Source organism: Camelus ferus, chromosome 23 (assembly GCF_009834535.1).
Source record: "Camelus ferus isolate YT-003-E chromosome 23, BCGSAC_Cfer_1.0, whole genome shotgun sequence".
NCBI classification, from domain to species: Eukaryota; Metazoa; Chordata; class Mammalia; order Artiodactyla; family Camelidae; genus Camelus; species Camelus ferus.
The window spans coordinates 2104331-2130578 of record NC_045718.1 but is presented as its reverse complement, the minus strand read 5'-3'; the positions used below and the strand labels follow the sequence as shown (position 1 = coordinate 2130578).

Here is a 26248-nt window from a genome sequence, read left to right as displayed (position 1 = left end):
ATTCATTGCATTAAATGAATTGAAATATATAAATAGCACTGAGAAGTCTCTGGCACACAGTAAGCAACAACATAAGTGCTTCCTATTTTTACCAACATCCTCTTTGCCAGGTTCCAGATTTCTGAAGCATCACAAACCAAACAACAATATATGAAGTCAAGCCAATTCTAATACTAAGTTATGAGAGAAGCAAGCACATGGATTTTAAATATATGGGGAAAAAAGTATATGTGGTTAAATTTGGTAGTATTAAAATACCAAGAATGGACATACGTTCATGCGATTTTTCCTAAAGAATTTTTAAGACAAAGTATGGAGAAGAGAATAAGCATTTAAATACTCGTTGAATGAATAAATGAATACATTAAAGTATGTACATACTATTTAAATTTGTATATTTTATTCTACGTTTAATAAAGTATAATAACACTAAATATTGATATTAATATTGATACTATTTTAGTGAAACAGAATAAAAAAAATCATTAGATTAATATTTTCAAATATTGATTATGGGTATTAAATTTATATGACACGAAATAAAAAGCTGTGAATAATTACATCAAAATAGAGAATTTTAAATCAAGCAAGAGACACTGTTAAAATGTCTTTTGTGAAAATATTTATTATGAATCTATTATGCAGTACTCTTCTATGATAACAAAAATCTACTCTATCTTAAAATGAATCTTAAGAAGAAATATCAGAATCTGGAGCTCTAGTTGACTTCGAGGTAAGATACAAACTAAATCATTAACATGCAGTAATGGATCAGAATATACGTGATATATATTTAGAATGTAAAAAATTCTAAATATATATTCTTTTTGTATTCTGCAAAGTATCCAAAAATGCTTTAAAGATACAAACAAATACCAATTCACAGAGATTATAATTAAGCATTTAGCTAGTGAATTCCATTGAGAAATACTAGATAACAAGTTGGCACATGGTAAAATTACAGTGGAGGACATATGCTAGGTATATTTTTAAAAATCACTTAAGGTGTGTTTTCTATTATAAAAGTTCTCCTTTATCTTAGACTAGGCTGAGAGAAAAGTTTATGCAAATCCCTCCGTTAAACCAAATACATTTAAAATGCCCCTCCTGTTGTAAAAGGCTGTAAGTCAGACTAGTATTCCTACTCCAGTATCCTGAGAAACAGTAAAACAACAGCTGAGTATGGTGTACAGAATAAATCGTTATGGTATCATCAATATGCCATTCACGAAAATTTGTCTACTATGACTTCACAAAAGGAGAAAAAATATAGTACTCCTTTTCTTTTACAGAATAAATTGACTCAAGATTCTGAACAGATATAAGCTACTGCACTGTTGAATATAAACAGTATGCTTACTTGTCCAGCGTGACAATTTAGATTAAGGATTGATGTTCACATTTTTTTCTGATATTTAAACCTGATAAACATATAAATAAAAAGTCAATGCAATCAGATTCATTTTCTTTGACAGAATAACCACCACCACTGTCCTTTTTCTCATTCCTACCATACAAAAAACTGGACTGAAACAATTACAAAATCTTAAGATAGAACCTTATAACCCTTGTGTACAATTCTTTATGTAATATTTGTGTTGGATTTCAAGTACTATCCTTTAAATGGAGCCATTTATTTCCTGATCTTTCAACAGACTATGCAATTTGAATGCTAATTTAGATAAATGTAATACTGTTGAGAGACCATCAGTTTTAAGAAAAAGAGGAAGATAACGATCTCTCACCTACAGAACACATGGATTAATCAGAATGCTTAGGGGTAGCATATCCTGGCTAACTTAAGGGCTATGCTTATATCAGGTTAATTGGATTCACTTTGCAAGTACAGTATCCCAAAACTGATTCTGGAATGGATCACTATTCTGAAGATCATTATTCTGAATTGTACTTGATGCACAAATTCTGGAAATACAGGAGATTCACACTGAAGTTCCTGGACAATGGCCCCAGTGTATTCTTTGGAATTAATTATTTGCTTAATTTTCCTAAAAGAGGAATATAAGAGGCTGGTTAGCTGGGCTCCAATAAACGAGTGCCTTATTCTAACAGGACAGCAGTAGGTAATTTCTCTCAACATTAAATTCTTAGAACTCTATCTGCATTCTCCCTTCATGTACATGGACAAAATTATTTCTAGGAACAAGATAGCTCTTTACCAAAACCTCCTAAATGGTCCCGGTCTTCCTACAAATAAATAGCTTAATGACTTGCAGGGAGAGTGTGGGGGTAAAGGAGAAGTGTTTAGAAAGACAGGTGTTTTAGTTTGCAAGTAAATTTTGAGATTTAATGCGATGGCCGTCAATCTAAAATTCATTCAAATTTATTCTTCACAGACCATATTAAAGACAAGGGCTAGCTCAAATATAAATGAGGTATAAAAGAAACATAAAAAGGCTGCAATCTAAAGCACTTTAAATATTAAATATAAAGGGATATTATATATAAAATATGAACAGATAAGTTTTAAAGTCAAAAATTCTGCACTTTGACCCCATAATACAAATGTTCTCCACATCATGAGCTTCTATGTTTAATATGACTATCATTTAATATACTCTATGTGTCACAGTGGGTGCTGGGACCATTATGTAAACATAATCACATTTAATCCTGACAACACTTCAGCAAAGTAATTATTGTCTCTATTTAACAGAAAGAGAAAATGATGTTCAAACTGTAATTACAAGTAAAAACAATCAGAGTAGGGATTCATCAACATCTGATTTCAAAATCTGTGAATTTTCTACACTCTGCTCTTCTACAAACTAGAGTCAATCCTCACTCCTATTTGTGGGTCCTACATTTGCAAATGTGCATGCTCACTAAAATTTATTTGCAATCTCCAAACCATTACTCTTAGTGCTTTCACGGTCACTCGTGGACAGGGGTAAAGCAGTGAAAAACCTGAGTCACTCGAGGCACACGTGCATTCTCCATTGGGGTTAAATAAGGGAACACTCGCTTTCTTGTCTCAGCCCTAGTACTGTAAACAAGTGTCCTTGTTGTGGTTTATTTAGTGCCACATTTTCCACCTTTTTGTGCTTACTGTTTTGTCTTAAATGTTCCCCAAGCATAACTGCAGTGCAGTGCTTGAGTGTTCCCAAGCATAAGAAGGCTGCGATGTGCGTTATGGAGAAAATACATGCATTAGATAAGCTTTGTTCAGGCATGAGTTATAAGGCTGTTGGTCATGAGTTCAATGTTAATGGATCAACAATATACATTAAATAAAGTGATTTGAAATATAAATATACATAAAACTAGGTTATGTGCTGATCGACTGATGAAAATGCTGTGACCAGAGGCTCACAGGAACCTAACCCTGCATTTCCCTTAGGAGCAATGGTTCAGTATTTGTTAATTCACTGCTCCCACCCACTTTATAGAACATAACCATGGCAATTAATGAAAAACCTGATTGAAAAAATTTCCGCCCAAATGTTTACATTAATATTTCAGTAGAAGATTCTCCTTCTGTCATTGCCTTCAGAGATCATTATCACACTTGTATAGTCATCACCTACCTGCTTCAGAAAAAGAAACACTTTGCTGCCTTTCTGTTTAATCGGTTGCAGCTAACACGTGTCTGACTCTGCTCAGAAAACCGATCTCTCTTAAAAGCAAACTGGCTTTCTGATGTGAAAGTCTTATGGAAATAAAATTCACTTCTTATTACTGGAGATCATAGTTATTGTTCAAAGATGATAGTTCTGTGAGATCATGATTTTTAAGACTAGATTGTTACATGCAATATGGACAGGTTGAGCAACAACAACAAAAAGCTTAGCACAGGAATTTAAAGATATCAGCACAAATTGGAACTCTTACCTTTCTTGCCCAAGTCAGATATTTTATTGAAAAAAAAAAAAAAAGATTACAGTACTTAAAAATCCAAACAAGGACAATTCAGGATTGAAAGAAAGGAAACCTGAAGGAACCCATTGTCTTCACTAAAACTGTAAATACAAAAAAGGTGGACCAGGAAAACAGTTTATGGCCTAATGCACTAGTTCCATGATAAACACACATATATAGTATATCTCCATCAAGTGAAACTTAATCACCTTTTTTACAATTTAGAGAGGGAAGGCAGCTTTTACTATGGTTAAGCCATGTATCATCAAGACCATGAAGCTAGCCTATCAGTTGTAATAGCTTCTATAAAATACCACAGTGAGACTGCAATAAGCCTAGAAAATGGGCTACAAATCCCAGCTATGCTCAAGCAAGCAGTGAACCAAAAACAAAAACAGGTAAAACTGAACCGAGAACTAGATAGCATTCATCTAGATTCATGATTGGTAAGGCAAAGTTCATAGGCCAAGGTTTTAAAGTGACTTATTCAGATCTAAAAGACAGTCATTATACAAAATAAAAGCATTTATGTAATTCAGGAAAAAAAAATCATGACTTTTCACTTCAAAGGACATAGCACAAAAAAGCTTACTTACAATTACCAAGTACTACATTATTGTACCTCTAAAATATCACTTTAAATATGCAAAGGTAAAGAGACTCAAAGTTGCACTTTATCACTTTTAATCTCTCCAGTTTAGACAAGCAATCTAAAAGATGTCACAGGTTCCTGCTTAATACATTTGCTGAAATCTTTCAGACTGTAACAACTTTAGGTAAAGAAAATGTCAACTTTAAGTTTCTTTCCCAATCATCATATTTAAATTAGCCATAAAATGCTGAATTAACAATCCATACAATAATATAAAAATACACATATTTAATAATCACAATTTTCATTGACTATTGGACTTAATAAAAATATGAATCATTTAAATATAACCATTTTGAAGAACTCAAATGGCCTGAATGTAATCTAGTGTCTAAATTATACCATCAATAGGAATTTACATTTTCCCTTCTGTTTGGTGAAAATGAGCTCATGCAAGTATTTTTGACACTCACAGTGACACACAGATCTGTCATTCTAAGGATTTGCAAGAAGCTCTCACTTTTAAACAAGACAATATGATTCAGAGTCATACAGTATTTGTTGAAATACCAGCTTTCACATGATTTCAATATGCTATAAGCCAAAATGATCATTTTGATTGGTTTCAGGTATCAGACAAAGAAGATAATTTAAAAGGTAAGAGTAAATGATTCCACTAGCACAGACTAGTTATCACTGTGACTAGCTTAAAATTAGGATGATGTTTTTTCCAAGTACAATAAAAACTATACTACAAAATACAATAGGTTTGCAATACAGAGCAGGTTATCCAAGTAGAAAGCAAACTTGAACAAAATACAAACTCTTAGCAGACTAACAACCTTACCTACTACTCATCTTAGCCCTTGTTAAAATACCCTGAGTAAAATGCAGATATTTAAATAATGCTGGCTATGTAAGATTTCTCTAAAAATGAACCATAAATGTCAATGCATCATGTTTTTTATTTACAACAGTCAGATATGTAAAAGTGAGCTCTTTAACCAGTCACAATATAAACATTTAGGAATACTTATGTGAGATCTGGAAGCTTTTAATTTTCTAGCTTTTGTTATCATTTTGGCAAAGCAAGTGATACATAAATGGTTTCAATGTAAAAAAAAATCATAAAAGAGAAAAATATAAAAATTTACAGTAGTTTCTACCCACCCTGGGCCAACCTAGGTCCCTAGAAAGCCTCCCCAACCAGGTTCACTTCTGACTAAAGGAAGAATGCCAGTCCTCCAGCAAAAACAGCCCCATCTTTTCATCAAAGAGGCTCTCACTGCAGTGATATTCCTCCAGGGGAAGAGGACAGGAGCCAGGTTCCCTCGAATGTCATTCCCCAGATGTTCAAAACGTAACTAATTTATTAGCATTAGAAGATTTGGTTTATAGGGGAATCTCACTGGTCCAGTTTGTAGCCTACAAAAAAATGGATTATTTTTGAGTATAACATTAGAATATAAATAAAGGATGAGGATGTGGCTTTTTATTCCATAGAAATGGATATATTTCCAAACATGACAATTAAACAAAAAAAGCATGCCTACCATTGAAGCTGGGGTCCCTCCAGATTTTTTAATATTCTTGGAAGGTATTCCATGAAGGCGACTGAGTCTAGCTTGGAAACCTGGAAAATCAAAGGCCTCAATTTAAGGAGAGTCAATGATCACTGGAGCGTAGAATAAGATCCTAGCACATCAGAATTTACTGTAGAGCACAGGGAGCTATATTCAACATCTTGTAGTAACCTATAATGAAAAAGAATATGAAAAGGAATCTATGTATAACATATATGACTGAAACATTATGCTGTACACCAGAAATTGGCACAACATTGTAAACTGACTACACTTCAATTAAAAAAAAAAAAAGTCAGTTGGAGGGGGCACATCTTGAACAGTAGTGGAGAAAAGGCAAAACTCACACTTAAAAGATCTGAAGCAATGCCTATGAGGGTTAATGGAGCCAGCACACAACTGTCAATTATTTAAACACTGAGGTATTAATCAGGGCTTTTCTTTCCTCCCAATTTATTTTTCTGTCATTTCAACATTTTCACCACGGGCCTAGCAAGAAAGCAAGACAATCTTTCCAATAATTTGAAAGCATGGTAAGTGCGGTAGTTGAAATACTGGTCAACATGTTTTTACAGCATCTTGCATCAAGAGTCTTTCATTCCCATGCAGGGCATCCTTTTTCAATGGCTATTCCTAGACTGACCACAAGTGCCAGCCAGCTAGGCAGTGCTACTGACCTCTTCTTCCCGGATGTGACATGAGGGGGAAAGAACCAGTTAAGATACTTTCAAAGACAGGATCTGCTAGATTTGTGTCTAGCTCGGTAGGATCTTCCTTCTCCCACCAGGGAATGACTCCAGTGATGCCACACGCTCCCCCGGATTCTTTCTCGTAAAACCAGTCACTCTGCTCATCGTCACCTGTGCAAATACAAGAAATCCCCCAAAGATTCAGTTTCATCATCCAAATAAACACAGTTGTCAGATTCAGATTTAAAAAACACAAGACAGCAATTAAATCTGAATTTCGGACAAATGACTCATTTTTAATATAAATATATAGTACTTGTACAAAATTTTCAGTATATGTCCAGATACTAAATGGGACATACTTATACTAAAAATAATTTACTTATCTAAAATTCAAATTTAACTGAAGATCCTGTATTTTATCTGGTAATCATCTATATCATCGCCAAAGAAAACTTTTTACTCTACGCCACAGTTTCACTTAAGACGTGTTTTTTTTTAACACTATAACAAGAACTGCTATCAACAAAAACATAAAATGTTATGTTTCAGAACCAATTTAAAAACGTGAAGAACAATAATAAACTGGTTAATCCTTTGGTAAAACCCATAGAGAAATCCATTTAAGTTACTACCCTTTCCACATTAAGGAAAAACAAGCCTTAATCTCCTGCCAGGAATTAAAAGGTATAAAATTGTAGAACCCATTCTTTGCAGCCAATAATGGTATATAATTAGCTTAATTTCATGATTTGTATGGAGTGTAAAAGGGGAAACAATGGTGAACAGATGTGACTAAATGAAATTAATCCGATTAAGTTCATTAAGAAATAGTTGTGAAAAACTTGATTTTAAATGAAAAGTGACATCACAGAGTTTACAGAGAGACTATGCTGGACTACTACAAGCAAGGAATTTTTAAAAAGGAATACTATTTGTAGTAAGTTTGACTTTGGGAATACCCATGAGTGCAATGTAGTAACAATCAATTTAAAATTCAGTTTGAAATACGCCCTTGGTGTGAATCAACAGTATTTTGTATTTTTTTAAAAAAAGTAATAATAAAGAGATGTATAAAGAGACAAAAATACCAGAGAAATCAGACTGTTTTGAAAAATAAAAGACAAATCACATTTTAAATATGATCTGAGATTTACTAAAATCTTCATGATTCTTAGAAAAACTACTAATTCTGGTTTCCAAGAGGATCATCACAACTGCCATAACTTTTTCCCTTTACAGAAGGTTTTTGATTTCCAAAATCTCTTATTACAAATGTTTTAAAATGCAAACTGAAAGAAATCTTTGAAATTCAACTGAAAATGATTTTATGGGAAACAGCTGTATTTCAAATTATGAGGGCATGAAAAATTTAAAGCATTTGGAAAACCAAAGTTAGCAGTTTATTTCAATTGAGGAATTAATAAAAATTATTATTTTTTTAAAAAATAAGCACAATTCAAAGCAAATATATATTAGCACTTTTATTGAGAGTTATATTAAAATTCACACATCAGATATAAGCATAAGAAAAGGCAGGGAGTCACCTGAAACAGTCTATTCAAGATCTCAACTCCAACTGAGACAACACTATCACAGAAAAATGTTTTGATGTGATATACAACTTTATTTTTAATAGGGAAATCAAATAGCTAAAGATTAAGACTGGGCTCTGAAGTCAGACCAATTAGAATTCTAGTGTTTTGTAACACTGGGGAAGTTACTTCAAATTTTTCAGCCCAGGTTTCATCATCTGACAAAAAAAAAAAAAAAAAAAAAGTGAGGGAGGGGGGATCTCCTAGAGTTGTTTTAAGAATAATGTAAGACGGGGACAGGATATAGTTCAGTGGTAGAGTGCATGCTCAGCATGCATGAGGCCCTAGGTTCAATCCCCAGTGCCTCCATCAAATAAATAACCCAATTACATTTTCCCCCAAAAAATCTTAAGAAAAAAAGAGAATAATACAAGAACTAAAAGTAAATTAAATGTAAAAAAACCACTTAGGAACGTGAAAACATAAAAGGCTCACAATAAATGCTAACAGGTTATTCTAAGCCATTCAGTGTTTCTCAAAGGCTTATCGAAAAGTTATTTTTAAAAGAAGTTTTTTCACTTCATTTTATTACCAAATTCAGCATTTACAATATAACTTTAGATAGACACAGGTATTTTAAGAATTTAAGTATATTATCAAGTTAGGCATGCTTACTCTTAGCCCCAAGGTGCTAATATATTTCAGCAAAATCTCTTGACTTTAAGAAGTCTATGGTCTTTAAAAGAGTCATGTACCTATTTATCTGGGGCAAATGGCTTATGGGTAAACAAAAAGGAATGATAATTTAATTTACTTTACTCATATTGCCCAGAGGAAGAATAGACTAAGGAAAAAACTGTGGGGCAGCTACTATCTTGTCCTTTTTTCATAATATCATTAAACTATTTATAATTTAAAAAAAAATCTGGATTTTTTTTCCCTTAGAAATTACTGCTTTCCTCTAAAGAGCTCAAGAAAGAAAGATAACACTTGTGGTAAGTATTTGTATGTTGCCTCCTACACCCTTATTAAGGTTTTCATATTTTATATTGGAACAGGTAGTTTCAAAATAATGCCATGTTAAAGTGTGAAAAGCTTCAGGAAAGTTCAAAGACAGAAAAGATGTAAGTTGTAAGTCATCACTGTTTAATAGTATACAATTCTGAATTCATGAAAATGGTCTAATGACTTACAAACTGGATAGGATGAATAAATGTCACAGCTGAATAAAAATGACAAATGACTTGCAAATCCACCTTTATTAATGCTTAAACAGAATTAAATACATTAGGAATCAGGTGGAGAATAAGAACCAGGGTCTTGTGAACTTGCTAAAAGAGACAAAAATGGAAAAGATGGAGGTATGTAAAGCTTTCTCAAGGAAGATAATCCTTCCTTAACATTATTAGCTTCACAGACTAGCTTTCGGAGATAATCAATTACATTAGGTTAGAAGACAGGAACTAAACCCGTCCACCAAGTGGTGTGTGTAAGGCAAATGGATTGCAGTCCTCAACTTAGGAAATAACTAACATTGAGCACAACTTCAAAATGAAGGAGTTTTTCCCAAAGAAATTTAAAAAACAGCATTTCAGTACCTTGTCTTCCCTCATCATTGGTAAACAAACCAGCATCAGTGCTGCTGAGACTGCTGGAATCACTGTAATAGGGAAAAGAAAAAACCAGATCAAAAGAACAATTGATCTCTCAGTCGTACAATTTTAAAGAGACATGGCAGCTCTGAGATGGAACTTAAGCCTGACAAAGATCTGAAAGAAAATAAGATGATTTTTTTTAATCAAACTGCAAATATCCTGGTTCCATTAACTACAGAGCGTATTATTTTTGGCACATAAAACCCACAGGAATCTAATGGGACTCTGACAGCAAGCCAGATGTGACTGCAACGAGGTGCTGACACAATTGATGCATTTTATTATCTGCCTTCATCAAATGCTTTCTGCTCCTTTCTTATTCCATGCAATTCAGCTTGAGCCCTGAACACCACTGCTCAATAAAATAGGGAAAGTCTCAATCAAAAGCAGTCTCAGCCTTTCTTCAGCACATGGAATAAGAAGGGCCGGGGATGGCATCACTTTTCATAACCACAAATATTCGGGAAAAGACATTACTTAAGAATACACATTCATAACAACTCTATCACTTGGCAAGGAAGAAAAAAGTTTACAATGGTAACAATCCATTAATTCAAAGTTAAGGTCCCTCTGAGCAAAAAATGAATATTGCCAATATTAAGGAGGAGGTATACCAAAAAAAAAAACCACACAAAAAAACAAACAGGTTCTCATGACTTCCACAGAAGTTCAAGAATGTGATATAGAGTCAAATTTAATACAGAAATGAAAACAGAATGGTAAATATTTGACTGACATGACTAAACTGTCACCGTTAGTTTGATGAGAAGCAATGCTTCTATGAGAATCTAATTAGTTAAAAAAAAACAAAACAGGAGAACAAGGTCAGTTAATAAGAGGTTTGGTCTCTAAAATATATTGAGTGATGTTCTTAACAACTCCCATATACTGTCTTTTTACTGTAATTCTTAATTCTAACCAATCAGGAAATTGCCCCAGGTTATTTTTAAATTATAATACTTTTCCATTAACAGGGAGAACTCTGTAATCTTATTAAAATAAAAAAGCATCCTAATCTGTTTTAAAATATTTCAATTTAAAGTTTAGGATTCAAACTATAGATGAAATTCTAAATCCACGTACCTTTCCTGAGTTTAAAATATCACTTCAGTTTTTGTTTGATTTTTTAAAAATAAATATAAACAAAAATAATTTAAGTGGCACATTTTCCCAATGAATTCTGAATTAGTACCTTTTTCTTTAACTTTCTTCAAACGAAATGAATATATAAAAGTCCCTGTACTGCACAAGTGTTAATAAAAGAAAACAGTACTTTCTAAGAGCACCACATCCATATGTATTTTCTTGTTTACAAACACATATGCTCTTCCATGCACAGTGATGTCAGAGTTTTAAAAAAACACTGCAGAAACTTTCTCTGTCTGCTATTTAGCTGTCCAAACCACTATGGATTTTTATTTTTATCCTGTGACTGAGGAGTGATTTCCTGACTGTGCCCATCAACACAATTCTAATAAAAGGCCTTATACATACCTTGGGTTACATTCTTTTTCTGAAAACCTCAAGGCAAAATTATTTAAAATTCATACTTTGTCACATTTTAGAAAGGTACATTCTAAAATGCCTAAGAGGGATCTAGGGAAGCACTTCAAAATCAAACATTTTAATATTTTTTTCAATTAAATGAATGACCCTCCACATTAAATACAGGTCAGTTTAGGTCTGGCCACAAATTAATTAGTTTTTCACAGCTTTCAGAAAACAGATTTGCAGATAAAGGATTGTGAATCTATGTGCCTTTTTTTTTTTTTTTTGGTATGATGATCTTCAAATCTGAGTTCAGATTTGCCTCCTCTAGTCTATTTCACATACAGTCAGGTTCATCTTTTCAAAACATAACTTGTTGACTAAAAAATGGTATCCTGGATGGGATCTTAGATAGAATAAGGACATTAAATAAAAACAAAGGAAATTCTAATAGAGTATTGATTTTTGTTAATGTGTCAACACTGGCTTGTTAATTCTGACAACTGTACCATCGTAATGGATGATATTAACCACAGGAGAAACTGGGTGCAGGATGTATGGGAGCAGCCTACAGAAACTCTGCATTATCTTCGAAATCTTTCTGTAAGTCAGAAACTATTCGAAAAGAAAGTTTATCAAATATACAGGTGCGTGTGTGTATGTGTGTATAAATAAGTCTTCTATTAAAAAATCTACATTTATTTCACATTTGTTGGATTAAATTTAGATTTCAAAGCTTTCTATGGATGGGTCCCACCTAAATTCTGGCCATCCCCATCTCTTGTCCTTCTGTTTATATTCTTCCTTCAAGTGGTAATCCATCTCCTCTCTGTTTTCTCTCTACCTGCCACTCTTCTTAACAATGTAAGAAAATCAGAATTCCCTCCCTAAGACCAGCTCTTCATCCTTAACGATCCTTGTCCTACTTTGAGATATTTCTACATGTGCTTTAAACAACATGCTTCTTTATTTACATTTCATCTAATTGACATCTAGCTAGTTGCTCCAAGTCTATCATGTAGTAGTTAGTGTGTTCAATAAATCAGAACAAGAATTTAAATAGAAGCAAGGCTTTTCATTTTCAGCAGCTGATGGCCACTATGGCTTACCTCCAAGGATGCCTCTTCCAACTTTTTTTGAGTATGACTTTCATAGCAAGTATTTGGAGAATATATTCCATGAATGCTTGTTGAATTAATGCATGTATACCAATCCCAATTCCCTGCCCCAATCTGTTCTTTTTCTGTATTTTCTGTTCTTGACATCTGGCATCATCCGAGAGTCCTCTTTCTCATTCACCTTCCCAAATACACGTAGCCAACCTTCCACTGACTCCAACTCTTAAAACTGCTCTCATATTTTTTTTCCTCTACTTTCACCACCATAATTCACCCGTCTTAAGGATGGACTGGAGGTCAGCCAAAACTAAACAAAATACTGTTGTCAAGATCAGGTTATCTTGATAAAATGTAAATTTAACTGAGTTTTCTTCACTGCTAACAATTCTTCACTGGCTCCCCATTACTTGTATGATGAAATACCAAACGCCATAGCACGTAGGCCTTCAAAACGTGCTTGTTGCTCCAGCCTCGGCTCCCACTTTTTACTGCAGTAACGATCAACTACATACACCTCTCCACTAACATCACACTTGCTCCTTGCTTCACACGGCGTGCCTCCGCACAAGCTATTCCCGCTACCTGGGAATGCCCCGCCTTAACTCCTCCAATATCTGAACAAGGCTGTAAATCACAGCTCCTTTAGGAAGTTTTCCCTCCTTACTAACCTTCCAGTCAACACATTTCATTTTCATCATTTGCTTGTTTGGCTATTCCAGATTATGAGACTGTAGAGAACAGGGCCTGTCTTATTAGTCTTGGTACTGTGAGTAAGTAAACATGGGTTACTCAAATGTTAAATCACACACAGAGTGAAGTAGTTTGTTCTTATTGATAAATCAGTTCCAAGGAAATACAGAGCTTTTTATAGTAGGAAAGCTTTGGAAGCAGTCTCTAAAAATGCTTATATTTGTGAAGCTACTTTAAATATTTAGCAATATTCCCACAGAAGCTATACGCACCTAACTCTTAAGTGATAAGAAAAAAATGGTTATACAGGTAAGTTTAAAATAAGAGGGAAAAAATTTTAATTTATTCAAGAGTGAAAACATTCTTTTTGAAAATTTATACCTAGGCTGTTGACTGCTGGGTAGCCTGATCATACCTAATACTCAAATATTTTTTGCAATGAAAAGAAATGAGGAGAGTATCATCTCACTTCTAGTTCGGGGTTACGTGGCTGCCGATAAAAGGCAGACGTCAGTAAAAGGAGGGGTTTGCAGGATCAATCCAGAAAGCAGGTAATCTGTGAGTAGTCCAGAACTGAGTACTTATCTCCACTGCCAAAACCCTCCTTCCCACAGCAACTGAGCAAGATAATTACTTTTAAGTCAAGTTGTTTGGTCCTCAGTCACAATGGCCCAATACTAGCAAACAAATAATTCTCATTCTGGTATAATAATGACAATTTTCTTAGAAGAAAAGCAAGTAACATAAACTTTGCAAAATCTTCCTGAAACATCTGAGTAATTTGACTTCTTTAGAAAAATTACATTAAGTAGCAAACCATCTCTAATAAAAACTCCATTCCATAAATCCATACCAGGTCCTACACATTATCTGCAATCACTTCTATAAGGGAAAATATATATATGTATATTAGACTCACAGCTCACAATCCACATGATTAAAATGATGCCAGCCCTACAAATTAAAAACCAAGTACTCTTTCTCAGACCATTTTTAAAGAATATTTTTTTCTTGACCATAGTTCTGCATTTGATTTTAAGGATGAACAGTGTCAATATTTTCTCATTCCTGCAAGTAGCATTAGTTCCGTGGAAAAAAAGTGACCACTTACCTTGTGATGCTATCAAAATAGTCCTTAACAACTATCATTGTGGTATACCTGCTTTCTAGAACAGACAGATTAGACTAACTGCCCAAGGATCATTGCTTCTTCCATTTGTCTAAAGACAAGATCAGGAGTTTCTAGGCTATAAACTGGGTTTTATAATTCAAAAGTGATCAGAATTCCTAGCAATCTACAGACTTCTTAAAATATCTAGCCACATACATTGCAGTGGTACCAACTTTTGACTCTCAGGAATCAGAATAAACTGATGAATCGTGACACTAAAAATCACCAACAGCTAAAGCTCTATAATTAAACAAATAAATAATTATAAATGCAGCTCTAAGAGTTATAAATGAGCTGTTCTTCAAAAGCGCATTCTTCCCCATTGAAAATCCATTTCCTTTTCTTTGTAGCTGAAAATTAAGTCATTATAACACAATCAAAAGACTGTATAAATCAAATAAGCAATTTTGCTTTGTGCTAAACATCGTAAATTATAAGTAAATATAACCATGGTTAAACAGTAATATCACTACACTATAATTTATAATTATTTTAAAATAGAATTAAAATCCAAAACACATTCAACCCCACGCCCCAGAGACACAAATTTTTACATTTAGAGAATGGAAACGTCACCTTTCACTCATGAGTTCATCTGAGACCTTTTGTTCTTCATACTCCATTTTGTCCTTACTGGTCTGGCTTATTTCCTCACTTTCTAAAACTACGCCTTCATCTTGGATTTTTGGTCCTTGTCTAACTATTTTCAGTTTCCTTTTTTTGACCTTGTTCTTGGTGAACTCTTGGTACTGGTACGCTCTGTTATCATTGTCCATGTCCTGATCTCTGGAGCCTTCCAGGGGCTGGGTCATGGTCCTTTTGCTGGCGCTGTCCTGGGGCAGGTCCACGGCCATGCGCTTGACCTTCCGTCTCCTGCGCAGAGTTCGGTTCCCGAGGCTGTCCACGGCGAAGTCCGACTCGTGCCACAGAGGTCTTTTCCCCCGCACGTTATTATTCAAGTTGGAGGATGGCCGGCGCTTTGCCACCAACATCTGGTCGTCAGAGTCACTGTGATCCTTCTTATTATTATTGTGATTCTCTCTATAGTCCTTGCTTGGTTCTTCTAAACTAGAATCAGAGCCTTCGCTTAGGCAGTGACCCGTCTCCCACGGGTGATGCACGTTATACGACCTTCGTTTTCTCCCCCTCCGCTTCCTCGCCTGGCGTTTCAGAGGGCAGGATATACTTCTAGAATGGTCTCCCGTTTCAGCAAAGCCACCTCGAGCTTGCTCTGAGCTCTCCTCCAACGCTGAGACGAGATCGTGAACAAGTTCTTCCATGGTTCGACTGAAATGCCTACGTTTTGTTAAAGAGCGAGAGAGAAAAAAATTAAATAGTCGGTATTAACTGTATTAACCTAATTTATTATAGCAAATAATTCACTCTAGAATTAAGAATTATTATAAGGAAATGTTTAAAACTGCTTCATTTTCCTATCCAAGATATCACAGTTTCAAATATTCTGATTCATTTTTAAGCTTTTTCTTGTATCAGTTCTTTTATTAAACACAGGAATTACTTCCAGATAGAGTAAGCATAATATCAGCAATGAAAGATTGGAGTAATTTTACATTTTTACTATCTAATTATGGAAAAGTTCTTGCTGCTTAAATCACCATACTTTGGCCTGCTCCTGTCCTCTTCCTAGGTCAGAAAGAGAGTAGAGAAACTTCTCAATCCCCCTGCTACCCAACTACACATACATACCTACTAATTTCTAAGTAAAGAAGGAAACATCCAACCCTCTACTCACCACATGCTCTACCCAGTCACTGCATGATACATGAGGTAGACAGAAAGATAGGCAGATCTGTAATTTATGAGATTTGTAATATATTGGATTATAATATTTAGGAATATTGTAATATATGGGAAAAGAAAGTTTAACCAAACACTAGGCATATATTTAGGCCACATGAATCTCATAACCCAGTGAAACAGAAATTATGTTCATATTCAATCTGGAGTCCCACTGGTCTAAAATGGCCCATCATTTTTCTTACAATTATTCTGAAGCAGTCTCCTAGGCCTTTAGAAAAAAAAAAACTGAACTATATTAGCAGTGAGAAAATCATCCAGGAGTCAGCAAGGGTAAACATTAGTATTTGTTGGGAATATTTATAAATTATATGGATCCCTTCCAAAGCCAACTTCCAAAAATTCTACCTAAGTTGTTGGGATACAGGGCTTAGGCCCTTGATTTTATTTTTTAAACATTACAGGTAATTCAAATATGCAGCTTTCTTTTGAAGATCGTAAACAATCATTTCTTACACTGAGTTCAGAAGCACCTAGGATCAAAATATTCTCAATTATAAAGGACTGAATAATTTCTAGAGTCTACAGCGTAGGTAGACACATTTTTCTGTAAAGGACCAAATAGAAAAGAGTTTACACTCCATAGGCGTGATGGCCAGCCATAGTTTGCTGACCCCTGGTCTATTCAGTCTCTACTCTATAATTTCAGGCACTCACAAGTTCCCTAAAACAATGGTCAACTTGGTCATTTCATTGAAAACAAAGACACGTTGTGATTTGACAGGATTTAACATGTACAATAAAAAGCACATATACGGCTTCTAACACTTGAGTACTTATTATGTGCTGGGCCCATTTCTCAGTGTTTCATATGCATTACCTCATTTCATTTTCACATAACAACCCTATAAGGTGGTAGATGATATACAAAGGGACAGAGAAGTAAGGGCAGCTTGCCCAGAGGGACACATCTAGGAAGTGGTAGAAACAGGGTTCAGACTATGGCAATCTAGTTCCGGAGCCTGAATGCTCACCCAGCTGTAGCCAAGAACAGCTACACGATCCCAACAGCCAGTTTGCATTATTGTGTATGATTGATTTAACAGCAAGAGATACTATTTATTGTTGAGACATATTTAATATACATGAGTGTAAAGCCAATGACTCACAGTTAAGCATTCTATTCTTTTAAACAGAAAAAAGGGATGGGAGACCTGAGTGAACATAAGGCACTGGGCATCAGTACAGGTGGTGAGAGTGAGCTGAACTCCGAGAACCAATGAAGTAGTCATCAGTAAAATGCACTCTGAGCAGTTAAGTAACAGGACAGTTAATGAGGGTTTCTGTTTTCCAGATCTATCTTCTTTGACATTCTGAATGAATAAACAAAAAGCCTATCTAGACCCATATTTTTCAAAAACATGGTGATTCAAATATATACTTTAAATGAACTAATGAACTCTGGAGGGCCACTAAGATTTTTTTTTTCCTTTAATGGGGTTCTATATATTACCCAGGGTCCAGAACACTGCATTTATTGAAAGAAATTATATCACATAGGAATTAGCATTAAGCTAATACAAGGGCTACAACTCTGACTACAATGATAAGCCAAACGGGTCTTTCTCCATTACCTAAATGTTAATAATTGCCTTTTTGTTTTCTCTTTATTGCAATAAATATTTTGCTCTTTTCCTTGAACACTGTTTCTTTGGAGGAAATGAAATTTGAGAATTATCTCTGAATATAATACCCACCTTCAAAAAAATTCACTGGAAGCCAGTTTAACACATACTACAATAAAGATCCTCTGTCTAAAAGAAGACTCTACCGCCTGGTTCTGGAGCAATTTACTTTTTGAAGAGATAATTTTCTTATCAATGGGTGAATGACTAGCTCTAAATAGTAATATGAAATTAACTCAATGCACGGATATAATCTCCAACTAAAATTGTGGTTATTTTGGAAGTTACAGTTAGTACTTTACTTTAGATGAGAAAATTTGGTGGTCCTAGCATTAGAAAAAGGTTATCACATCAGATTTAATCCACTGAAGTTTGATACTATTCATTTAACCTCATTTAAATTAATCCATTAGTACTGCTGTAACTAATGTAGAGTAACAAAATATAATCAATAATCTTACTAAAAGTGAAAGCAAAATCTATTTAATTTTATATTGTTTTACTCAAGAAAAAAATAAAATATATTTTAAAGATATTTTAACATGAAGACTCTAATTTATTCCATGATATGATTCAAACATGAATCAACTAAGAAACTTTTTTTAAAAACCTATAAAAACACAAAAAGAACATTTAATTTAAGTGACATTCAGAGTGCAAATCACTTTTTTCCCTTTAGTTTCAGCTAACCAGAGTCCTGCAATTCAATCTGAACCAAAACTCTAATAAATGAGCCAGGATTATTTCAGTTAGTCAAGCTGCTTTGCTTATACCTCTCAGGTAAAACTGGCAAAAACTCGCCTCACAGAAATAAAGTCATTATAAGAGACCATCACGTGATCAATAGCTCATTTATTTCCTTTGCCTTGGCAGTTATTGAAGACCAATGCCCTGAATCATTTCAACCAAAAGATATTGTCTTAAATAAGTCCTTTCCTACTAGAGGCAAAACTTGAGAATATATAACTTTTCTGTACAAAAATCTATGCTGATTAAGCAGCCATAGTTTTAGTTTGAATTAGAGAAAAATCCAGTGAATTACCACTTAGTTAATTTGAAACAATTTCCCTTTAGTGGAACTTACTGGAAATGAAATCTTCGGGGAATAGTTTATGCTGAGTACAACGTCTAAGATCACTCGCTAATAGTTTTCTTACACTCGTCCAATGAACAGAATCAAATTATAGTCCCACTATTTATATACAGTTGGATGTTGTAAAAGGAAATGACTTCAGTAGATAAGCATTTCATTTTTTCAAGTGGTATTAGATTATGCTGAGCAATATAAAATGTATGATCAACCCAGAATTTGATATGACAGTTTCAGGTGAGAATATTTGGCCAAAGGTAAAGTTTGTTTGTTTGTCCTCTTCTAGGCAATACTGGACACCCAGTAAAATCAGTGACTTGGCTCTCCTTGGCTTCCTTAATGCCAAGCTCCTATTAATTCAGAAAAAGGCCTTCCTGAAAAATGGATGTTCTAAAGCGAGGAAGATCAGTTAACGTCGAAAACACTGCACTGAGTTTTAGGCTTTTTTCTTTTCAAGTGTTTTTGGTTCAAGAAAGAAGAATCAGGAAGCTGCCCTAGTCCTAAATTACTGTTCATACGTCCAAAGAACGGGCAAGATGACTGATGATGAACCAAGGGCTCTCAACTGGCAGCCAACAATGCAGCGGCAGGTACAGCAGGAACTGAAGCCCCAGAAAGCCCAGAAAACAGATTCCCCCAACACCCAACAATGGACTATTCTGTCAATGACTACTACTTTTTTGAAGCCCGTATTAGCAATGACCACTATTTCTAAAAGGGAAAAATATAGCCTATATAGAAAAAAATTAGTCAGGGAATAATTTCCTTGCCTAGATACTGATAAAAATAACTATAACAAGAAGACAGACATGTGTGTCTACTGAAGAAATCCAAGTTCATCATAAAACAGAAAACAAAAAACATAAAAAAATTTTCCAGTACAACTAAAGGGTAATTGACTAAAGCTATCAAATACCTAGCTAAGGAAAAAGAAATCAAATACTCCTTATCATCTCATACATGGGAAAATTCTCATCTTCATCTTTGGACTATCTCTCCCACAAAATTAAGTCATTTTAGAAGTGGAGTGCTAAAAATTACCTGCTGCTAAATACAATTGTTTAATTGGCTTCAAAAATTTAAGGGACTAGCCATTTATGTGTTAAGTTTTGTATGGATCAAAATTCAGTATATACAGAAACACTGAACTAACAGTACACAGTCAAGAACTATGCTGATGAGTGTATGACTATCACAAGCTTAAGAAGAAAACAGTCTTGGAATTAACATGCCTTGATATTCATGTTAGTGCTTATTTAAGATAAGTAAGGTTGGTTGGTCCTAAAAGCATATAGCAAACAGCCAAACAGTTCATATTAAAATGAACACACAATAGTGTAGACTGTGACAGTGGGTGTCTATCAGCAGGAAAATGATAAGCCTCAAAGATGCCACATCAAGGGCTAAACTTTATGACTAATTTAACAAAATACGATCCAAAAGAATTATCTTAAGTTTGATTAAGATTTCTGCTGCTCATAGGACTTTATGAATTTCCTTCCTTAATGGTAACATTATTTGTCAAAGTAAGTCCTTAACTCAGCCGAGTAACCTATTAAGAGATTGTATCTTCAATTTTCTCCTTTTATTTATTTTGGCGCAGATCATCTTAGGAACTTAAGAATAACTCTAACATTAAATGGTAACACTTGAGCTAGTTTAGAAATGCCTTGACCTATCTATTTAAAACATTAATCAGAAGCAATCTTTTCTCTCTTTTCGAAAAAAGCAGCAAGGGGGTGCAGGAATCTATCTTATTCTGAAACATGTAAATGATTAATTATAACTTTACATTGACACTAGGCAATAAATATGGAATAGAATTCTCTGGGGGTGAAAAAAAGGCTGAGAGGACACTGCAGAGAACATGAGCTTTAAGACTCAAAGCGAAAATTTGGAAGCTAATTGTACTATACTCAACAGCCATAAGACCTTGGACAAATTACTTATCTTCTGATTCTGTTTATTCATCTAAAAATGGGTACTTATGTGTGAGAGCTGTTATTTCACCTTTCAACAACCTCTACACACAAATAAGAGGAAATTGTCACTGAAATATCAAATCATGAATCCTGAGTATATAAAAATAAAAGACCCATCAACCTCTCTGAGTTCTTAAAACACTCTGAATGAGGGACAGAGAAGAGATAATAGACATTTGCAAAAATCTTGCATACAAGTTCAAGAAATTCATGTGCTTTCTGAAAGACTTTAATGAATTAAAAAAAATCTTAAGAAAAAAAAAAAGTAATGCTGTGTATCTGACCTATGCCTATCCTAATAATATACAGGTATAGGGAAAAAAAGACGAAAGGATATCATCCTTCCAAAATAAGAGTCACAAGTTTCACCACCAAACAGAAGAGCTCATTTTCCATAATGGAAGCAAAAGCGCTCCTGACTTGAATTTAACTGGAGGTGCTGCTGGCAGCTGGTTCTTTGTCACTTTTGTCACCAGGGGACACTCAGAAAGCTCTCTTTCTTCCTTACTCTAGCAACTTGACAAAAAACAAATCCTTCATAGCTTTAGGGGGAAAAAAATCTAATTCCAAATAGTGCTTTAATAAAGCAAGCTCATTTATTATTTAAGTTTGAAGAACACTCTTTTGATTTTCTTTTTTACTTCATTTAACAGCTTTAAGAGTTATTCAAGCTTCTTTCCTTATACTCTGATCACTTTCAAAATGTAAACTATTGTTTTTAAAAATGGCCTAGGTGAAATAAAGTCAAAGTCTAAAACAAACAAAAATAATTTGGGTCTACAAAAAACTCATTCCAATTTTTATATTTTAAAGAGCATCGAGGCAATGTTCTAATACTGAGGAAGTGAGTCTCGATCATTACTCCTACTTGATGAGTACTCAATATTTATTGAATATACAATATATTCTAAATTCCTGGAATAGGAATGAAAAGGAAGACAACTGAATATTAATTATATGTGCCCAGCATAATACTTGACAGACAACAGATGTTAAAAAAAAAAAAAGTCTGCTGGATGAACAAACCAATGAATGACTAAATGAACAAATAACAAAGGGAAAATAAGATTTGGACAATCCAGATTTCAAACTGAAACAGAAACTTGATTTAAAACAAATCCGACAGTATGGAATTGTGTTCAAGACAAAAGATCAAAAAAAAAAGCAGTTATTTAAAAAGCATATTTTCACTCTGCAGTTTTTCCAGACGCAAAGAAAATCAAAATACTAAATAGAAATGAAATTATAGAAGAAAGGTCCAGAATCAATAGTTTATTTTTAACGTTTTTTTTTAAAAAGCAAAGCCACATAAAGTGAAATAGATACTAGCGCTCAATATATCAATGATTCAATAGTTTCACTATCAAGAACTAAACTTTTAAATTTTTAGTTCAACCTTTAAAATCTTTCCCCCAAACCCCTCAGAAATTGGCTTTAAATATAAATCATTAATAAAGTAAAAAGTAATAAAGAAAAGTGTACCTAAATTCTAAATGTGATTTATCCATTAAAGGAATCAAAATTTAAAAGGCAGGTTAAGTACTGAAATAGATACTTTTTGGACCCTACTTTCAAAACTGTACGTGAATGAGGTATTAGGAAGGGAACATAGACATTCTCAGTTATAGTCATCTTATAAAAGTATAATATGAACTACTTACAAGAATAATTTGAACATTTTAAAAAATATATTCATTTCCTAATGCACAAAAAAAACATAGAATTTTTATTATTTAATTGTTTAAAGATTTTCTTCTTTAGGCTTTTAAATTATAAAATAAAATATCAGTTCTACTTTTTAGAAAATGACTAAGAGATAAATCTTCTACATTTACCCATGTGGTGCCTAAAAATGGAAAAACCTTGATATTGGAGAAAAAGTTGAAGTCAAGATGGGAGTTATATGTATCAGAAATTCTAGACTGGTTAACAAATCAAGGCATAACTTTCTAGTTTATATATTCCTTGTGATACTGTATCTGATTTAGACACATAAGCAGTATACCAGGATAGGTAAGAATTTTTTTTTAGATAAGTCGGAATCATACTACAAATAGGGAATTTGGGTAAGTTATTTAAACTATATTTGCTCCTGTCTCACCATCTCTAAAATGTAAAAAAAAAAAAAAAAAAAAAAAAAAAATGATAGCATCTACCTCAAAAGACTTACATGAGATGATACATGGACTCAAAACCTGGCATCAAATAGCGACTTAGTAGCATTCCTATTGGCCCTGGGATTTCGTCATTGGGGTAAAACACAGATACACAGTACAGTACATGTGTGATCAATTAATGAGAAAGAAAATTCCTTAAAGAAATTTTGAATAATGAGATGATTGTGCAGATAAACTAGAAAATAAAGGAACCAAATTTCCGGAATACACTCATTCTGCCAAATTAAGCCTGATTTAAGAATTTCATTCAAAAGCACTATTAAGTGTCAGGCACTATGTTATACTCTGGTGCCACAAGAAAGGATGGATTCCATGCCAAGAAAAATAGAGAACTGAAGGAGAGTTTCTCCATATAACAAAGAGGTACCTAACCATGATTTGGTTACAAGGTGGAATGGTGAGGAAGGAGTTGAAAAAGTCATATCTTTAAATTAAAAAGTCATCTGTCCTACAAATCAGTATCCACCACAGCAAGAGCAGATCAATCTACACAGCACATTTTGTTATCCTCCCTTAACAAGATGTTGAGTGGTGAAATACTAAGAAAGGTATCCTGGGGCGATGGAAATGTCCTGTATCTTGTTTTGTGTGGTGGTTACACAGTATTTACAATTGCCAAAACTAAAAATACTGAACACTTAAGAACACTGTGTTTTATTTTATGCTACTTACAATACCATTAAAAAAATAGCTCAATAAAAAAAAAAAAAAGTACTTCCTACTCTCTCACTGGAAAGTGTGAGCATTTAAAAGGAGCATAACCAAGATAATGGCTATAATTCCCTGTGCTACATAATATATCTTTGTTGCTTATCTATTTCATTCATAGTAGTTTGTGTCCCTTAATCCCATGCCCCTAATCTGCCCCTCCCCATTATCTTCTAATAACTTTAAATGGAGTATAATCTGTAAAAACACTGAATCATGTTGTAAATCTGAAACTAATATAATATTGTAAATCAAATACATTTAAATTTAAAAATTAAAAAAAATTAAAATAGCACAATCAAATGTATATTCATTATAAGATGAACTACAGAATGATCTGATCTCATTCAAAACATCTTAGGCAAAATATTCTTTTAACTTTTCAGTGATAGGTGATGCAAAAGAAATTCTTTGAGATCAAAGACTACTAGAATCTCCGAAATTCTCATTTGTTGCAGAATCCAGAAATGGACATACATATTTCAGCGGCATTTCACCTGTTGTTTGAGAATAGTCAGTGGAAAATGTGCTTTTTTTTCACTGCTTGCCTTGGGTATACTTGAAGAAAAAGGGCTTGGGAGGAAAAAAGGACCGGAACTACAGCGTTTTCAACTAGAAATCCAAAACCCAGCTTCTAGCTCTAGGACTAAAGGATGCATGGCAAAGTATTCTGTGCCTGTGATAATCTTCTAGTACAGGGCTGTCATAGGATAAGTGTATTAATTTGTCAGGACACTTTGAAATGTCGAAACAAGTTTATTACTCCAAAGTGGTGTTGGTGATGATACTGTAGCCAAACCCCACATTTAATCCTGACATTTGTATCTCCTTAGGAAACACTCATACACATCACTTGAACTAAAAATGTAATGTCCAAGGGGCAGATAAAGGTAGATTACTCCGCCTACAAATAACTGGGTGGGAGAGCGACGTCTCCCCCACTACTAAACTTCCAGAAGTCTAGATTTCTGGGATTTCATCTTCCAAAACACCTGGTATAATCTAATAAATTTAAAAAGGGAAATGAGTAAATAAGGCCTATATTGAGATACGCTCTTGTGTCCCTCGTCTTGTCAACAATCAACGAGGAAATAAATTGCTCCTGGGGTACAGAAAGCCTTACTCCTAAATTATGGTGGAGTGGTAGACAAGCACTCAGCAAGCACTGACTGTATTCTTTCACAAATTTTTAGCACACACCTCAATGCCTTCCTCAAACTGCGTCCATCCCTGGCACGAGTGAGAGCAAGGCCTCAGTGTCTTCAGATCCCCCATCACAACTCCCTCCCCATTCCATTCCAGGTCCAGCGGCCTCCGGCCATCACACCCTTTCCTGAGCTCCCATCCCCAGTGCCGCCAGCCTCACCAGCTGTTCCCGGCGGCTGGAGCTCCGATCGGTTGGCGCCCGGCGGCCCCGAACATTAACGACACCCAGGAGCCTGGCCTCGAGGCTCAGGCCCGAGAACAGACTCCAACTTCCACAGCACCAGCGACTTCGCAGGAGCACTTCAGCATTTTGAGCTGAGCTTCCGGAAGCAGACGGGAGGCGGAAACCGGATGCCCGGAGCAACCATTAGTTCTCCTCCCCCCCCATCACCTCCTTCTCCTATAATCTCCTCTTTTTACTCAATGATGAGACAGAGGCCAATCATCTGACATTTTTCACGAGCAAAATTTCGTCGTTTTCTCTCTAGTGTTCCGGAAACTGAAGCAGTGCGGGGGAGGAAACGTGGAGTAAAAGAAAAGTTGAAGCCCCCGGGGTTGCGCCATGGTTTAGCCCGGTTGCCTAGGAGACCGAGAGTAACAGCCGCGGCGAGCGCGGAGCGCGGAGTGATGGCCACGTTAGCGCGGCTGCAAGCTCGCTCCACGAGTATGGGCCAGCAGTACTACTACAGGAACAGGTAGGCCTCCGCTCGGGGGGGCGCGCCGGGGGTGTTCCTCAGCCCGGTGTTCCTCGGCTGGAGCTCCTTAACGAATTCCCCAACTCAACGAGTACCACCGACTTCTCTTCATAACTTGCCGGCTGCAAACATCGTCGCAAATTTTAAAGTAGTGTTAGCACACAGAGGGGTTATAGATATAGGGGGCATGGTTATCAGCTGGGGATGATTGAAGTAAAAGCCCAGAGTAAGTAACATTGTACAATGAAGTGGTGGGTTTTTTTTTTTTTTTTTTTTTTTTTACATCATCACTTCTCAATTTGGTAAAACGTACGTCCTCCCTGTTGAAAGTTTGATGGTCTCACTGGAGTCACCCAGGCTCCTTAGCTGGGTGAGCTCAGAATGTCTGTCATTTACCTGGGGATCTGAGCCTCCATTATGTCACAAATGCCATTCAACTCAACTGTTCTATGACTCATTTGTCTTCCCAAAGTGACCGTATCTAACCTCTTCTAACGAGGTAAACATTATCGATAAGTGAATTTATAAAAAAAAAAAAAGGGGCGAAGGA

General features: G+C 34.9%; 2 protein-coding genes across 5 annotated transcripts in view; one reads left to right on the top strand and one right to left on the bottom strand.

Annotated features, from left to right (window-relative positions):
* The window catches only part of GPATCH2 (G-patch domain containing 2), a 135105-nt gene extending 109736 nt beyond the window's left edge, over window positions 1-25369 (bottom strand). For 2 of the 3 annotated variants that reach the window (XM_014562165.2, XM_032466755.1), the window contains exons 1-5: window positions 25164-25369; window positions 14974-15693; window positions 9874-9935; window positions 6729-6911; window positions 6022-6101 (exon numbers count right to left, since the gene is read on the bottom strand). In XM_014562165.2, the coding sequence (XP_014417651.1) occupies window positions 6022-6101; window positions 6729-6911; window positions 9874-9935; window positions 14974-15693; window positions 25164-25219 (1101 nt within the window). In that variant the 5' untranslated portion in view covers window positions 25220-25369. Of the gene's footprint in view, window positions 1-3850; window positions 5894-6021; window positions 6102-6728; window positions 6912-9873; window positions 9936-14973; window positions 15694-25163 lie in introns of those variants that run through there. The other variant, XM_014562166.2, reaches the window with a different exon arrangement.
* A 134-nt stretch (window positions 25370-25503) lies between these two features.
* The window catches only part of SPATA17 (spermatogenesis associated 17), a 137327-nt gene continuing 136582 nt past the window's right edge, over window positions 25504-26248 (top strand). For both annotated transcript variants that reach the window (XM_006188158.3, XM_032466769.1), the window contains exon 1: window positions 25504-25698. In XM_006188158.3, coding sequence (XP_006188220.2) covers window positions 25631-25698 — 68 coding nt within the window. In that variant the 5' untranslated portion in view covers window positions 25504-25630. The remainder of the gene's footprint in view (window positions 25699-26248) is intronic.